This window comes from Dermacentor albipictus, chromosome 5 (genome assembly GCF_038994185.2).
Source record: "Dermacentor albipictus isolate Rhodes 1998 colony chromosome 5, USDA_Dalb.pri_finalv2, whole genome shotgun sequence".
In the NCBI taxonomy this organism is placed as follows: Eukaryota; Metazoa; Arthropoda; class Arachnida; order Ixodida; family Ixodidae; genus Dermacentor; species Dermacentor albipictus.
The window spans coordinates 44747128-44765523 of NC_091825.1; the positions used below are offsets into that span (position 1 = coordinate 44747128).

General features: G+C 46.4%; 1 protein-coding gene across 1 annotated transcript in view; it reads left to right on the top strand.

Moving 5' to 3' along the window:
- Positions 1–1029: 1029 nt before the first annotated feature.
- The window catches only part of LOC135900491 (derlin-1-like), a 59928-nt gene continuing 42561 nt past the window's right edge, over positions 1030–18396 (top strand). Inside the window, exons 1-2 of the mRNA XM_065429974.1 lie at positions 1030–1403; positions 9027–9126. Coding sequence (XP_065286046.1) covers positions 1242–1403; positions 9027–9126 — 262 coding nt within the window. The 5' untranslated portion in view covers positions 1030–1241. The remainder of the gene's footprint in view (positions 1404–9026; positions 9127–18396) is intronic.

Sequence of the window (18396 nt, forward strand, 5' to 3'; positions counted from 1 at the left end):
ACAGACAGATAGATAGATAGATAGATAGATAGCGTGAGAACTTGCTAATCTCCTAAGAACTCAGGGCGAATTCTCTAGTCCGGGGCTACCGTTGGCTTTCCCGAAGCTCTGATGGCCCGAAGTGTCCGCATACTTTTAACGCGATTCAAATATTCCGCCTCCGAGCGGGAAGCGATGACGTTGCATACGCCACCACTGCCTTTTACTGCCGTCGGTGAATAATACAAAAAGCAAAAGCACCGCCATAGATAAACCGGGTCAAGACCCAGCATCAGATTCGCCGCTAAAACTTACCTTGGTCAAGTGGCGTGGACAATTCGGGAAACCCGCGACGACACATCGCCGGGACACTCCCTGCTACTTGTAGTTTGTGTGAGTTTTGCGAGTCCCCAAAACCAGCGCAGCGCTGCGTGATAACGAAACTATAGTGAAAGGCGAAAGCGTGGCGCAAAGTCGAGGAAGAACAAAACATATTTGAACCACCCGCTTCTTTGTCAAGGGTAACGCCAATGAGCTCTTTCTCGTAAAAAAATTTGAATAAAATTGGACAAGTAGCATTTTCGTCCGTATTATAATAATGCAATGCAATTATCTTTTTAGTAAAAGTGGCTGAGTACTAGTGACAGAACTATAATGATTACCTATGTCATCGGGCTAGTACTTGAACGTCCCGGTAGAGACTCTAATTGTGTCCTGCATTTACCTCAATTCGTCTATCATTAAAACCTTGCTCGCGATAATATTTATTCCTTGGGCGACCTCGAGCGCTACTCTATCACTTTAGCTTGATTTATTATTTGATTTTGGGGTCCTTTTAACATTTCATTTGCATTTTGATACATTTGTGGTTTCATTAAAACATTGGCATGAATACATTTAAACAATCCTTTAGTATTTATAATTAATATGCCATGAATCAAGGTAATACAGACCATTTAGTAAGCAGGAACGAATTAATGTTTTTAATGTTCCCATTGTGAACCTTAATTGCCGCTCGTGGGTATGTGTCTCGTGTTAAAGGCAGCAACAACAACACGGTGGGGTCCTATACAAATGTACCCGCGGTTCTAGCACCGCGTTCTGCAAAATTCGGGATGTGCTGAGAGCGGAGTGCAGTCTCCGACCCGCCGGATACGACAGCAATCACGGAGATCGCCGACTAGTTTGGCATGTCCGTGCTGTTCCCCACTAAAAAATTCGGGGTGCGCTGAGCGTGGAGTCCGGACCCGAAGCAACCAGCGATGACTGTAATGACGGATATCACCGACTGGTTAATCAGTTTGCCCGTCTTCACACGCTGCTGGTTCGGCTTGTCCGTGCTGTTCCCCATTCTCAGCCGCCTTGGGCTGGTGGACCCTCAGTATTTAGTACTCAGTTACGTCGACTTCGTCAAAGGCCTTCAGGTGAGTAGCCCCCGACACGAAATTAAGCGAGTCGCTGCGCATGTTTCCTTCGCCTTCAAAACAACCTCCATACTACGTCTCGATCGAGTCAGTAATGTTGACGTCATCGCGTGATGGTACATTACCGTGACGCACGAATCCGTCGCATCAGGGCCCGCGCTGGTGTCTCGGAGGGTTAAGAACCAGAGGTTGCAAATGGCAACCGACAAATGTTGCGTGGAGTTTTGCGGGCTGACGTGTGCGGAGCGTCGTAAGTAACCGGAGGCATCAGCGAAAGGATGGATGTAAAAGGAGAAACGGATGTGGTGTCCGTGTAACCAAAATCTTAGTGTGCGAGATAGTACGAGAGAGACTTTACGAGGACGTTGTTTTTTCCGCCAACATTGGCGCTGAAGATAAGGCTCTTCATGAATGAGTCCACTTTTCTGCCACAATACCGGCTGGATCTTCGTTGGTTGTGCATTGCCCTGCGATCTAGGCTAATGAACTCTATCTTCATTAACTGTGCCTCAATTAACTGCGTCTCAATTAGCACCGGAGGACGTGGGTTCGACTCCCACCAAAGTTCGAGGGTTCGTAGCATTTTTGTATGATCGTGAGGCCACGCCGCCAACGCCGGATTTTCCGCCATTTAATGCTTCCGCGTTTAAAGTTGCTCCGACGGTTGGTTTCGAATCCGGTTTCCTCAGCACAGCAACCAGGCGCTTTATCCTTTAGACCGTGTACTACCCAGTGCTCTAAGTTAGCGTGAAAGGAAAATGGTTCGATTAAAATATAGACAAGTCGATAAATACTGGAAAGTGCGCCGTGAAGTATCCTACGAATGCTGCCCGCCTTATAGACTATAACTTAATTTATTAGGATTTGTGTTAGTAGATGTTGGCATGTCTTGGCGATCGCTGTTGTATGAACAATAGCCTTGGGTAGCGGAATGAAATATAGGTAGATGGACAGCATAAATATCTCATTGATACTTGGTGTGTAGCTGAATAATGACAAATGGTAAATACAAGAACAACCTCGTGTTTCCCTTTGGCGTTTGAACGCGTGTCAAGTAATTGCAACATGTAAACATGTATATACAAGGTGACATAGTTTACCAGGAAGATAGCTTGGCCCGTTGATCTTTATGTAAACTGTTAGAAATCTTTGCTAGATGCGCAAAATGCGCATTACCAGAATTGAGTGTGTTAATGGTAACGTGTTTGATGCCTCTTTTTTTATTGTAACTTTTAATGGGGCTATAGCAACAGTGGTCATAGAGCCCCAAACCTACAGAATTTTGTATAATTCCCTCGTTGCTCATATATACAGCATCAGTACCCATTGAAATCATTGAAAACTCAAGGCTTTATGCCATGTCCCGCTGCCTTACGGCGCACTTTAATGACCACTGAGAAATATGTCAGTATTTTGAAAGATCTTATGCACACTGGATAAAGGAAACTGCAAAAGAATATTAAACGGAGAAGAAACTGATTGGTATTTGTTGCGATAATAATAAATACAATTAATATGTTGTTATCGTTATTTAAGGGTTTTCATTTCTCTGTATTTACTAGGCACCGCGAAGTTAAGGCGGCATCAAACAACGCACCTTATGCTCTTGACGCTTCTGGGTCTAGTCCACCACCGTTATCGTATTAAGGGCTGATAACCTTCGCATTGATCAGGCGAATCAAGGTGCTGTGTTTGCGCTTTTTAGCTGCAGCTTTATTGCAGCAGATGAACAAAATTAGTTGTCGGTGCAAAAGTTGCATCATCATGATGTGCATAAAATGTGCCAACACACGCACGCCAACGGGGAAACGAAAGGAAGCCAGAAACAGCGCAGAGCTGCTGTTTCTGACAGGTAGGAAAAATGTTTTCTTTGAACAGTCTACTACAAAGCATATTTTATAAGATGGAATAACAGTCGATTTAATCAAAGATGAAGGAGACATAATGCTTGGAAGACTGGCGCCTTTTTATACGAAGTGTCTATCGACTTCAGGGGTCCCAAAAAACTGGAAGAATGCAAACATTAGACTAATCCACAAAAAGGGAGACGTCAAAGAATTGAAAAATTATAGGCCCATTAGCTTACTCCCCGTATTATATAATATATTTACCAAAATAATCTCCAATAGAATAAGGCAACAATGGAGTTTAGTCAACCAAGGGAACAGGTTGACTTCAGGAAGGGATACTATACTCTACAATGGATCACATCCTTGTTATTAATAAGGTTATCGAGATAACCGGCAGAGTACAATAAGCCTCTCTGTATGGCTTTCATAGATTACGAAAATGCATTTGACTCAGTAGAGATACCAGTAATCATAGAGACATTACATAATCAAGGAGTACAGAACACTTACGTAAATACCTGCAGAAGACTAGGTGGACCGATTAAATTCAGAAATTTGCTGGCGCTAGTTGGAATCGGTTGGCGTAGGACAGGGGTAATTGAAGATCGCAGGGAGAGGCCTTCTCCTGCAGTGGATATAAAACAGGCTGATGATGATGATGATGATGATGGTGATGAGAGACCATTATACTTATAATTTTTAAAGTTATAACTGTATTTGTTGCAGTTATGATTTGTGACAATGCTTCGAACCACTCTTTTAATACAGCGGGCCCGGGTAGCGGTGTAAAGGCTATGTCTCACCGCACGTAATGCCCGGGTGGCCTGAGCCCGAGCTGGCTACATCGCAAGTGCTTCTCTCAATAAAGTTTTTTTCCGTCCATCCTTTCTTGATAGTCTCACAAACTGGCACACCCGGTTGGTCACGGAAAATGACCATGTGGCAGTGTTCGAACCCTGCTGAGTTCAAAGACGATCGGTTCAAGGACCATTGAAACAGTAAAGCAATTCACAAAAGTTTACGGTGTTAGATATGTCGCCGTTTCCTGAGGCCACTTCGAGTTCCCCAAACCACTTTGAAACGCAGCACAGCTAATTGAGGAATGCAGAAGCAGGAAAGCACATTCCAGAGGAGCGGCCGAGCAAACAAGTTGAAGGCAACAAGTTCACGTGCCAACAAGTTCGTACGCCGCCGGGATTAGAAGGGGGCTCGGACAATGAAGCATGGGCAGCCCTCCCCTTCTCCTCGTTAGAAGAAGTGCATTGCCAGTCTGCGAGGCAAGACCGCAGAGAGCCGCCAGGTGTGACACCGCGACACGGGCGCCTACCATTGGCTGAAAGTGGCGTCATCGGAGCGGACTCTCCCATTGGTCAAACATGACGTGACTTACAGTGCTCGAAGGGCTTATAAGAAGCCTTCCAGAGATTCTGGAGCATTCCCTGATTCCCGGATTCACCTCTCTCGAACTTCTTGCCGCGGGCCGCAGCGTCCGAGTTGCTGCCGGCCCGTAATGTCTGTACAACTGTTAATTGACGTCTCACCTCTCTGTATATAATGTAGAATAAATCCCTCCCAAGTTGGGTTTTCATCCCGGAGTCCGTCCCTGAACCCCTACATCTGGTGGCAGCGGTGGGATCGCCTCCGAATGCATCAGCTGGTGGCAGCGCTACGTATCAACCTTCGTCGAGACAGATCCTAAGGAACCGGGAAGAGCGAAGAAGAGAGAGCCTTCGTCGAAAGAGGTCCGAAGAAACTGGGAGTAGCGAAGAAGGAGCGAGCCTTCGACCCAGGGAGTCCGGAGGAACCGGGAACAGCGGACAAATGAACCGGATGGCAGGGTGCTGCAACCGTAAGTGAGCGCGTGGTTTTTTTCCTTATGATTCGCCAGACTCAAAGGTTGTGTGTTCAATTTTGATAGTTCTGGGAATCGGGAGTTTGATGCACTGTGTATTTGCACAAATTAATTAAGGAAAACAGTTTTAACCACCTGTCGGGGCAGCTGCCATGGATCTTAGAAGGTTGACGAGGTTAGACTTGTTGTTGGTGTGCGACGATTTGGGAGTTGAGGCGGACGAACGGATGGAAACGCCAGCTATCATAAAGGCGATTAACGATAGTGGCAATGATGACAAAAGCATTGCGCTTGCTTGGGAGGTGATACAGGAACCACGGGAGCGAGAGCGTCGTGTACGTTTGCGAGCGCGTCGTGAATTTAGGAGTGAGCTTAAGCGTGAAGAACGCGAGAATGAACGGAAGCAGGAGCTTCAAGAACTTACTCGTAGGTGTCAGCGTCACGAACGTGAGAAGGAACGCGAACGTGGGTATCAGGAACGAAAGCTTGAGCGTGAGCAAAAGTATGAGAGAGAGAAGGCAGCACTGATCAAAGAGATACAGTATTGTGATCAGTTATTGGCACAGAGACAACGGCTGTCTGAGAATTCTGTAGGTAATACAGAGCGAAAGAATGAGGCAGCATCGAGCGGATTTTCGCCAGAAGCCGACGAGAAGAGTAGTGCCTGTGAGATTAGCTGCAGATTCATAAGAAAAGGGAAAAGGCTAGCTGCTAACGATGCCTTAGTGGCAACAGAGGCCGTTAAAGGCCGTAGTGAGAGCGACGAGGTGCTGTGCCAACAGATGACTGTGGAGACAGCTAGGCCAGCTGCGAACAAATTGGCACAGTTACCGCGTGAGTGCGTCGCTGGTAATGTTAGCGAGGTTGCTAGCGAAGAAAAGGGTACTGTTGGCGCGACAGAGGCGAGCACCCATGTAGAGCCAGATCTGCGTGCAGAAGAGAGGTGCGAACTGGACGATGCAGTTGAGAGTAGTTCTCAGGATGGCGAGCTCCGTAATCCACGAGAGAACAACTGCATTGTTCAGGGATCGGTGCGGCTCTCCGCCAGTCTAGATAGCCTAGATAGGGATGATTCCGTTGTTAATCATTCGGACTGTGCGCGTGAGACAGCGATCGATACCGACGGGCTGTGTGCCGATGCACAGCGTACGCTGGGCAATGTAGTAGAGGGCAGTTCGCAAGAGTGCGAGTTGTCTAACTCGAGTAAAGCCTGCTGCATTGTGCCAGAGTCGGTTGAGCTGTCCGCCAGTCGAGGCAGAGAGAGTGTTGATTTAAGTGAGAATCACTCAGACTGTGCGGGTAAGAGACCGATCCGGGCCGACGAAATGTGTACCGGCCAGCACGAGGCACGAGAAGGCGACATGAAAGCGAGTGCAAGGAGAAAGCGCCGTAAAAAGAAGCGCGGTAAAGACCGAAAGACGGTAACTTATCTAGCGCCGCCAAAGATGGCCAGAAACCCAAAAGGGCAGGGCGCGAGGAAAAAGGTGCGGTCGTCTAGGACGATGTTGACGCATCCAGAACGTTCGAGCCACAGGTCAAAGGGGGACCGCGAAGAATGTTCTGCACGGACGCGGAAAAAGGGCACGGGGCAGTTAATCTCCTCGTCGTTCCGTAGTTCTTTTCATAGCTCAGCGTGCAGTTCGAAGAAACGCAAAGTGGCAGGACGAGACCAGGTGGGGAGTAGCGACGCGGTCAATCGAGTTTGTGTTGAAAGCGGGGCGCGAGGATGCAAATTGGCAGGAGACCGTAACGTCTTGGGGGAGCTGATAGTGAATCAGCCCTTTTGTTGTCTCTCGGCAGCCAGAGTAGCTTTGAGACCACGCCCACCCCGAGTACGGCTCAAAGTATGAGTCAGTCATAAGCGTTTGGTAAGGGAGGCCAAGAGAGCTTCCATAGAAGTAAAACGTGTTATTTTGTTTTATTTTTGAGCATCGGATAATGTTCGCGATTTGAGACTGGGATTTCTTTCAACGTGTAAGGTATGAGCTTTGTTTATGTTTTGGTTTGAGAAAGCTCCGAGATTTGAAAGATGCGTTTTAAGTAAACATGTAGTCTCGCGAGATGCTCATTAATAAGTAGATAGGCTTTTTTTTTGTGTGTGAGTAACCTGAGGGTCAAGGTTATTGTTGACAGGCCTATCGTAACGCGCGTGTGTGTTATTTAACCTTCTTTCTTTTTAAGTTTTGAATTTTCTAAGGTTAAGCGCGTAGATTTTCAGTGAGTGCATGAGTTGCACTGAGAGGCGTTCTTAGTTTCATTAGCGCGTGTCCTGTGTGGACGGAAGGAAGCAGACTTTATGACTGGGTTGCTAGTGTGTGTGGAGGGCAGCCGTATTCTGACTTCTTTAGTGAACGTGCGTGGAGAGTTAGTAGAAGACGCATCATTTTAAGAGTTCTGCGGAGTGTGTAAGTCCCGCGAGTTTAATTGTTCGTTTACGTCACGTGTCCTGTAGGACTTTCAGGGAAGAAACGTGAGTAAGCGTAAGTGAAAAGTTTGCCTACAACGCAAGTACGCGTTTTGTTTAGTGACCACAAGGCTAGTGCGCTTGTGATTACGTACTTGTGAGGTTGACCAGATTGTTCAGTGGCACCATTACGTGCGATAAGTACGCCACTGCGATAGATTGGAAACATGCTGTTCGTGTAGTTAGGCCGCTTAAGTTATGTTCGGCTGTTTTCATTTGTTGTTTGCATCGTCAACGACCCTTTTGTTTTGCAACAACAATGGTACTCTGGTCTTGTCGGCATTCGAGGAGAAATGGATGGCTGTTTGGAGGGGTGGTTACAACTGTTTTGTCGAAATTGGGGAAATAAAAGATCAGGGTTGATTTTGACTCAGTAATAGCCTGGCGAGTCAGGGGTGAAGAGCCTGCGCTTACGCGTGGTGCAGCGCTGTGTTGTTTGGTTTGTGTGACGTATGTTCTCCAGGGCCCAGGATCCCGAGAGTTGTCAAACGAGGCTCGACCCCAGTACCCTGCAGCTTCTTTCAGCGTTCCTCATGGCCAGCGAATTGAGTTCACGGGCCATTCAGAACTACCGGGGCGAGGACGAGCTGTTAGATATGGCGCCGTTTCCTGAGGCCACTTCGAGTTCCCCAAACCAATTTGAAACGCAGCACAGCTAATTGAGGAATGCAGAAGCAGGAAAGCACATTCCAGAGGAGCGGCCGAGCAAACAAGTTGAAGGCAACAAGTTCACGTGCCAACAAGTTCGTACGCCGCCGGGATTAGAAGGGGGCTCGGACAATGAAGCATGAGCAGCCCTCCCCTTCTCCTCGTTAGAAGAAGTGCATTGCCAGTCTGCGAGGCAAGACCGCAGAGAGCCGCCAGGTGTGACACCGCGACACGGGCGCCTACCATTGGCTGAAAGTGGCGTCATCGGAGCGGACTCTCCCATTGGTCAAACATGACGTGACTTACAGTGCTCGAAGGGCTTATAAGAAGCCTTCCAGAGATTCTGGAGCATTCCCTGATTCCCGGATTCACCTCTCTCGAACTTCTTGCCGCGGGCCGCAGCGTCCGAGTTGCTGCCGGCCCGTAATGTCTGTACAACTGTTAATTGACGTCTCACCTCTCTGTATATAGTGTAGAATAAATCCCTCCCAAGTTGGGTTTTCATCCCGGAGTCCGTCCCTGAACCCCTACAACGGGAACAGGTTCCACGAGAAAGGTGGATTTCGGATTTGTTAAGACATGACACTTCTAATTTAATAAATCACTGAGTAGATCGCAAGAACTCTACATACTGATACTTTGAATCTGTGTTCACCTGCCCAGGCTTCGCGAAAATTAAGTTTTTTCACAAATGCCATGTCCTGTAAACTTTGTCGGCTTACTGCGTATGAGTTATCAAACACGGCTGTTGCTTATAACTGGGACTACCGAGAACAATGGGTAACTATGGGCCTGGTTTGTCACTGTAGATATGGCGGCCAGTCACAGCCATGTTCATCTACCCAGTGAATTTCCACTACCTGGAGAATCTTTACATCCTGTGCACGTACTCCACACCCTTGGAAACAGGTGAGTGGTCGCAGTTTTATTGTTATGTGAAGTATACGGACAATCCTGGCAAATTTTCGCCGCCTTCGTCGGCGTCACCGTGAGGTTAAGCATAAAGTCCAAGTTCGATAAGGTCCTATCGCACTTCGCGCCGCATGCTGTGTGTGCGAGCGGAAGCGTGCAATGCAGAGGGATGATGGCTTTATGCGTTCCCAATGCGGGTGGTCACGTGACATAGTGCTCACTTGAGAGCGGGGGGGGGGGGGCACGTGAGTGTGCCTATTCTTCTACAGCACCTTTGTGGGCCGCCCGTACCCTATCGAAGTCGAAGTTAATCTCCGGTGGGGGCAGAGGCTGGGAAGGCAGAGATGGCTGGTGACGGCATGTGCGCTGCCGTCGCGCGCGCGCCTGTTCCTGGCGGTCGCGTTGTCAAGTTTTGGAGACACGTTGACGGGAAAGGCACCGGAAGCGTTCGCTCATCTTTGTTTGCGCTCTTCATCACGCCAGCGCTGTGACTGCGAGTTTTCGCAGTCATAGAGGGGGATCTGTTCATGTTTGCCTGTGCGGCGTGGGACACAATGCTTGCTAATTTAATTATAAGGGAATGTATAATGCAGTTTATACGGCCGATACAACTACAAACCTTACTTCGCGTAGCTGTGTAACGATTTGCTATCGCTATGAATGTTTCGCCTTTCGGTGATACTGCGCACTTTTGAACTTCTCTCTGTTACATATTGTAACGTAGATAGGAGTATAAATCTACGCATATTCCCACAGAATATGCTCTCATTGCACATTTGTTGTCAAACCGTTTATTTTATTACTGCTGCCTTTACAATTTCAGGCCACGACTGTCTGAGATTGTCTACTGACACGTGCTACTTGGTGCAAAAAAAAAAAATGAATGCAGCAAGAAAGTAGATAGAACTGAGCCTTTAAGACTTGAATTTGTGTTTTGTTGAAATGAATGCGTTTAGGCCGACGCTTTGACTACTCAAACACCAGTTTGAAGTTTAGTGCTCAATCCTGTTCAGTTCTCCTTTTCCATTGGTGCGGTTGCCATGCCGACCATACCGCATGCACTTTCCACCTCGCAATATTCATGCATGCCATTCAATTGTTTTATTAAAGAAAAGTTAAAAGCATTTACAGAGTGCAGGAATTGCACATTATAAAGCAAAGTAACGTCCTTATTTCAGTATTGTAGAGCACAGTGTATTTCTAAGAGGAACACGGAAAAGAGATGCACGATACGTACCTGCACTGCCATCTCAGGGGCTGTGCCGTTGGGCTGCACGAAGTCACTAGTTGTATCCCGGCCACAGCGGCCACATTTTGATGGAAGGGAAATGCAAAATCACTCGTGTACTTAGATCTAAGTGCACGTTAAAGAATCTCAGGTAGTCGAAGTTAACCTGGAGTCACGCACTATGGCTTGCCGTAGAATTAGATGGTTGTCTTGACCCATAATATCCCAGAGTTAAATTTTAACACGTGGTCAGAGAAAGCGGAACATCCGGTAACTATTGTGGCAGCACTACAGATGACGCCGAAAATACCGGCAGAGACAATGTTACGATGACCGTTGACGCAATGGCGGTTAGCATTCAAGCAATGAGTGACACAATGCATTGCTCGACATCCTCGTTTAGAATCTGTAGTGAGTACTCCGAGATATCCTTTGCTTGAGCGAAATGCGAAATTCGCTGTATCGGGCGATCTGTCCACATTGCTGTGAAACTCGCTTGCCAAGATCTACATGACCGTGACGGCGTGACAAGACAATAGGACGATGTAATGACGCAGAAGTTACGTTGATGGAATGGCGAAGCGGGCATGATGACGACAGTATGACGGCAACAGGATGATTATGAAATGGTGACAATGGCATAAAGACGACAGCACGAGGACGATTGGAAGACGACGCCACGACAGCAGTTTAACGATAAAGGGATGACGAAGTTGGAACGACCATGACGGCATCACGACGAAGGTATGACAAGAAATCTGCGAGGATGACTGTATGACCGCGATGCCATGACAAAGGCGCCATAATCATGAATGAAAGACGGCTGCATGATCACGATGGAATGAAGCAGAAGGAATGACGTCGATTGAACGGCGAAGGCGGAATGCCGATGACGGCTTGACGACAACGGGAATGCATGGTGCTTTTTAAATGGAGACGAGGGCATGGTGATAGCTTGATGAGGACGGCTTGAAGACAATGGCGTGACAACGATAGGACGGAAGGACAACGGTGGCATTGCGACCAGAAGCATATACCTGGTGGCTTAAGCTACCAGACAGCTCGGATAACTGGGTCGGCCTAAAAAGTAGATTTCACACACACACACACACACACACACACACACACACACACACACACACACACACACACACACACACACACACACACACACACACACACACACACACACACACACACACACACACACACACACACACACACACACACACACACACACATTATATATATATATCCTCGTGAGACCTGAGTGACGAATTTCTACATGTAGATCAAGAAAACGCACACATTAGATCACTGAGGCTATCTCATCACGATGAAAAAGTTTTATTGATGTACGATTTTTGGTTCGCTTACCAAAGCATGTGCAATATATCGCACATTGGGATTCAGCGGATGAAAAAAATAATATGAAGAGAAAAAATAAGTAATGAGCATAGATGGCTTTCCTTGTGCCCTGCAGTGTTATTTCTAGGCATAAAACTGCTTAAAACAGTTTCTTGAAGAAGTTATACAAACGAAAATGTCACAGCGAGCGCAACGAAACTTCGTGCGTTCACTACAGAAGGGGTTACGGCATCTCGATGCGGACTTTTGTAATGAAAGTTCGGGCATGTTTGTTGCCCCGGCTGTCCGGAAAGAGACGGGAGGCGATGGTGTTGTCTTACTGGCAGGGCGCTCCGGTGGCGGCTCATCATCGTCGTCGCCCACATCCAATTCTGCTCTCAGAAAATGATGAGCAATTAGCAGTTTGAAGTCGAGTAGACTAAGCGTGTTCTTGCTTGCAACTCGCAGGAGTTGACAGTCTTCTTTATACTGCAACCGTGCATTAACTACGGCCACGTCCGCAAGAAAGAGCACGATCAGCCCAGCGCGTTGTCCTTGCCTTGCTTGGGTAGAGACTTAGCATTCTGTCGCAGAGGTCAACGCCTCCCATATTCTTATTGTACTCTTCGACGATAGCCGGACGAGGTACATCCTTATAGACTCTCTCCTTCTTGCACCATCTTTTGCATTCTCCTACTGGCTCCTCGCCAATGTGTGAAGAAACGAACGTATTGGTCTTGTTGTCAACCCACTTAACGAGGAAAATGCCATCAGCCACATTTACGGTTTGGCAAAAAGATCCCCGGACTTTCTTCACGAAAGCTTTGTCATCAGGGAGCTTGGAATACTTTGGTACGCGATTCTTCATTATTGTGTCAGTTCCGCGCAGGCCTCGGCTCAAGAGGTGCCGAAGCAGTGGTGCAGTAGTGAAGTAGCGGTCAAAACATAAAAAAAACTGCCTGTTGGCATGGCCTTTGACAATCGAAGCACAGCACAAGCACCTACACCCACCTCAGATGTATTGGCTGCAAGCGCAGACTTTCCCTGATATATTTCGAAGTCCAGAACCATTCCGCTTGGGCTGGAGAGCACAAAGTTCTTCATCCTGTTGGATGAGGTTTACCAGGGACGTATTGCTTCAGTGTCGTTGTGCCTGTAAATGGTATTATTTGCTCGTCTATGCTTGCTGACGGGCTTCTTGGCAGCTGGATGCAAGCCGTCCTTATCATTTCAATGAACGGTCTCAATCTCCACAGCGGGTCAGCTTTCTTTTTCTCGTCACTGAATGTTTTTTCGCAACAAGAAGAAGCGGTCGCGAGTCAGAACAACAGCAATTGCAGCAACTCGTGTTTGCCTAGCCCAATAAAGACGGATATGTGGATATCCCAAGCAACTCATCATCAACGTTGCCCTTATGAAATTTTTCATCTCGGTAGCGTTGCTATTCAGCAGAGTCCCTTTTCTTTGATGATAGCCCACCTCAGTCATTTGATGCATGTTTCGGTAAAACTCTTCTGAAGAATACTGCTTGAAATAGTCCAGAGCATTCCAATTGGTTCTAGAATCGGTCTCAGTATCCGGCGTATCCGGAATATCAGGCAGTGACGACACAAACGCAGCATGCCTCCAAGGAAGGAATTTCCCCATACTTGTTGATGGCTCGCTGTCGGAATCTGGCTCGTCCGAGTCGTCTTAAAAAAAAAAGAAAAAAAAATCGGCCTTAAGTCCCGCATCTTGTAAAAACATTGTAAAGGCTTGTATTAGGAAACTCACCTGAAGAGGAAACATCTCGTTGTGGTGCTCGTATAGTTGTTTCGTTCAACTCATCATCAGACAAGTCGAGGTCCGAGCTGTCCTGGGAGGCAATGACCTCCAAAATCACTTCTGCCTTGCTCAGACTCAACCCTGGCACGGGCCAAAGAAAGCCGAAATTACAAACATTGCTTACATATCAACTGGAAATAACTTTTTTGAGTAAAATTGAACATCAACATAACGTCCTCCCGCGCAGAAAAGCACCTACGGTGAACTGAATGAAAACAGCCCCACGTGTTGTAGGTCAGTCCCAATGTGCAATACAATACACAAACAAATTCACCGTGGCCACGGACAAAATATGCGCTTGCCTCAAGAAAAGCCATGCTCAAAATGATCCCTGCACATTCCTGAACCTCTTCATCGCAAAATTCTGAACATTTAGAAACGTGGTAAGTAAATAGGGGCAGCTCACTTGGGCGCGTCGAATAAAACGTCTTCATCGGGATGGACGCCATTTTCAAACTCGCCCAGCGAGCGCTCCGCGCAATTGGTTTCTCTCATTCTTGGCCAGATGGCAGCACATGTCTGTGCAATACATTACACAGGAGGACTTTGCGTTTACCGCAGTTGCAGCAGGGCCTTACCGCTGAAAACGAGTGTGCAATGAATTGTGCGTATATATATATATATATATATATATATATATATATATATATATATCTTGAATATAACGTCGCGCACTTTCTTGAAATGGTCATGACCACGAGTCTCGCAAAATGAACATGCTGCATTTTTCGTTAAAGGGACACTAAAGAGAAACAATAAATCCGTTTAGACTAATAAAACATTGTTTCAGAACCCTGCAGGCAGTCATTTCAAGAAGATAGTTTGATTATTAGATGATAAAATGAGGGTCCAAGTATCAGTATTTGAATTTCGCGCCTAAACCACAGCGCCGGTACGTCAGCGTAACGTCAGGATACCAAAGTATGTTTTCGCATTTGGGCAGCGTTGGCTGAGTAAAGGTTCCCGAAACTTGCCATGTTTAATATTTGGTTCCTTTAGAACACAATGTAGTCAATCTGTACCGCTATATATAATTAGTAGGCCCTAGAAGATGGCATAAAAATCCATGATGCCATAGCGACCAGCTGCGGGAACTTAAAAGGACACTAAAGTGAAAAATAATTTTCTGCATCAGTCAATTACCGTTCTACAATACTAAAAACACCACTCTTACAACGACAAAACGTTTGGTTAGCCACAAAAAGCGCAAAAACGAAATACGGATGGCGACGCCTTCTAAGTTCCCGCACCTGGGGGCTGTGACATCTAGGATTTTGATGGCATCTTCTAGGGCCTACTAAATATATATAGTGGTACAGATTGACTACATTGTGTTCTAAAGGAACCAAATATTAACGATGGCAAGTTTCGGGAACCTTTTTTCAGCCAACGCGGCCCAAATGCGAAAACATACTTTGGAATCCCTGACGTCACGCTGACGTAAGGGGGCTGCGGTTTCAGCGCGAAATTCAAATACTGATACTTGGAACTTCATTTTCTCATCTAATAATCAAACTATCTTTTTGAAATGACTGCCTGCAGGGTTCTCAAACAATCCTGCATTAGTCTAAACTGATTCATTGTTTCGCTTTAGTGTCCTTTTAAGTAGGCGTCGCCACCCGTATTTCGTTCTTGCGCTTTTTCTGGCTTACCAAGCGTCTTATCGTTGCAACACTGGTGTTTTTAGTGTTGTAGAAAGGTAATTTACTGATGCAGAAGAAATCATTTTTCACTTTAGTGTCCTTTTAAGCTCAACATTTTGCCTAAACGGAAACTTGCTAAGTCATAAGGTACTCATCACCATGTCTCGCCTTATAAATCATGGATTGTGGATGTCCACTTTTACTGATAATAGTACTGTGAGTTCGATGACTGCAGGCTAGAACTTCAGGCAGAATGCGTATTTTATTTATCGTATTTATCGTGCCTATTTAAAGTATAAGCACAATCTATGGCTCTAGAAACATTTTAGTGACATTTTATTGTCCCTATAAGTGTTCGATTTCGAGAGCCTAAAAATACACTTTTCCGTGCTCTGTCCTAGTCTCGTTTTGTTTTAATGTGATAACCCACTGGAGAACTAGGCTTAAGACAATCGATCATCACCACAAGCATTTATTCGGTGTAAATTCTGTTAACAGTTCATCAGACGAGAGCATCGCTGTGAGAATTACTCTAACTGCCCTAAGACAGGATACATTCCAGAGTGACCTAGCTTACTTGTTCACCCACTTCACGCTTTTAGCAGACGTAATGAAGAAACGTGAATGCTCGGGATGAACCCATACACAGGATGCGGGGCTTGTTTTGGACGTTCTGGAAGGGCTCGCCACTATCTCCAATGAACCGGTTGCTGAGTTGCATCGAAACTTCAATCTGCCTCGTAGAAAATTTGGCGCTTTCGCTACCGAAAAAACCCAGAGGTCTTGACTAGCTAACATTCTGCATTTATATATGGCATTGAATCATTGAACGTTTCGAACTACAATTATGTGCCGTTAACTTCGGTGGATCTTAAACGTTCATTTTCTACACACGAAACAATACTCAGTAAAAGAAACTAACCGATGTATCACGTAAGTTGCGTCAGTACGTTTTTTGTGTTCTTTAGGAAATCGTAATTTGTCCTCTAATGCACAGCGGGAGTACTTAATAATCGATCCTACACATGCCGGAAGTATAGTATCTGGCGTCTATGTATGCCTGAAAGGGACACTAAAGGTTAATATTAAGTCAACGTGGACTGTTGAAATGCCATCCCAGATACCTCGAAACGCTTGTTTCATGCGAAGAAGAGACTTATTTTAAGACAAAATGCGTTCTGAAGTGTCCGCGTACCTCTAGCGCAGTTCAAATCACCCGCCCTCCGATCGAGGAATGGTGACGTCATGGTCTCATAGTGAGGTTGCGCCGTCGGTGAGTAAAACGGCGCCCGCAGACGGCGTAACGGCTTTTCTGCCCAAAACGCAAACGCACGGCCAGAAACAGAGCCAAGACGGAGTCGACAGCAGCGCAAAAGCGGAACTATGGTGGCTATAGGAAGGGAAAGCGCGCTACGATAAGCTGGTTCTTTATTTTATCACGCCAACTTTGAAGCTCGTTGCAATGGACGACCCTGACAACGACACATTGGCTCGCGGTGCTGGGCTAGACTACAGCGATTTAAGCACTGATGAACGTGACCTGCTGCTGAGGGCTCGCGCTGCCGGCGTCGTTGCGTACTACTACGACGGCAACTGTATGTCATGACTATACATATTCGCACATTTGTAGCTATTCGTGAAAAGCAAATTCCACACTGCAGGTCTTCGACCTGCAGTTGTTCTCACGCTTCGGAGAATGCAGGCAAGACCGACGGAACAGCGCTACGGGAAAGCATGGCTTTGAAAGGCACTCCACGCGACTTCAGTAAGTCGGCGTTGAACTCGTGATCCTCTGGACGAAAGTGCAGCGAGCACACTATCCGATTTTTCGGCTCTTTGCCAGCGCGCTGTGGCAGAGGTACGGCACTTAACCACTTCGAACGGAGAGGTTCACTCGTTGGCACACAGTGATAAGTAACGTTGGATTCGCCGCTGCAGCTGCCCTTGGCCAAGTTCCGCGGACCGTTTGCGCATCCCACGACGCCACATGGACGTGGCATTCTCGCTGCTTGCTCCCAATGCAAGTTTCGCGAGCCAGCAGAACCAGTGAAGCACGACGCGATAACGAACCAACTGAAACTCCAAAGCGCGCCCGGCGCAGAGTCGAGCGCGCAGAGTCGAGCAAAAACGAAACCTTTCGACCACGCATACTATACTAAAGGGTAAGGTCAAATTGTTATTTTTTCTTAGAAACGAACAGAAGTAGAGAAGTAGTATTTTCTTCCGTCCTATAAACTAATGAAATGATCTTTTTAATACGAGTAGTTCAGTACTAGAGACATAAATTATGATGAGTATAGTGCCTTCGTCATCGGGCTAATACCGCAATGTCGGTCGGGGGTCTCAAATCGTGTCATGCAATTACCTCAATTTCTCGGTTACTAAAGCTCTGTTCGCGATTATATTGACGCCTTGGATGTTCTAGAGCATTGCTTTATCACTTTAACTTGAGTTCATAGTAACCTTTAGTGTCCCTTTAACCTTTTCAGTTTCAAGATAAAAAATCTTAGTCAATTTCTTCCAAACTTCTTTATTTTGCTCTTAAGCATACAAGAAAACGGGAGAAAATGTTTGTCGCATGAACAAGGAAAATAAATAAAGGGAAACGGGCGCGTCCACTACGTCAAACAAGGAAAATACTTGCTAAATTTGGCTGTGGCCGAATGGGCGCTGTGTGACTTAGCAGGTGTGGAAGTCCACAGAGCAGTTTCTGTTCTGTAGGCAAAGGAAAACACCACGTTTGAGGCATTTCAATGTAGATGTACCTCTACATTCTAGATTTATGCAACTCCTATGCGATTCAAGCCTTAGGCGTTCAAGGAAGTGCCCTGTCATTTCATATCTCACTTCGTTGGCAGGTAATGGAATGACCTTGGTGTTCTGTCAGCCAGTTGGTCTTTCTTCGATTTCAATTTCTACTTCACTTTCTTCTTGTTGTTGTCTCTTGGACACAGAGGTTGCCGCTTGAATTAAAGATGTTGAAATGTTCAGTTTCAATTCAAGCAGGTCAAGTCTTTGGGCTATCGAGATCATTGCCTACTCACACTCCCTCGTATATTCAATCCACCCATTACAACAGGACGTGTCCAAAAAGTGTGCGGAGATGCGGACAGTCCACTTTTTTGTGCGCAAAGAAATGAAGTATTAGGGCACAAAGCCATCGATTAAATCGACCCAGCCTATGAACTTGTACCTAGCAACCACGTCTGGCTGATTCACCTTCAC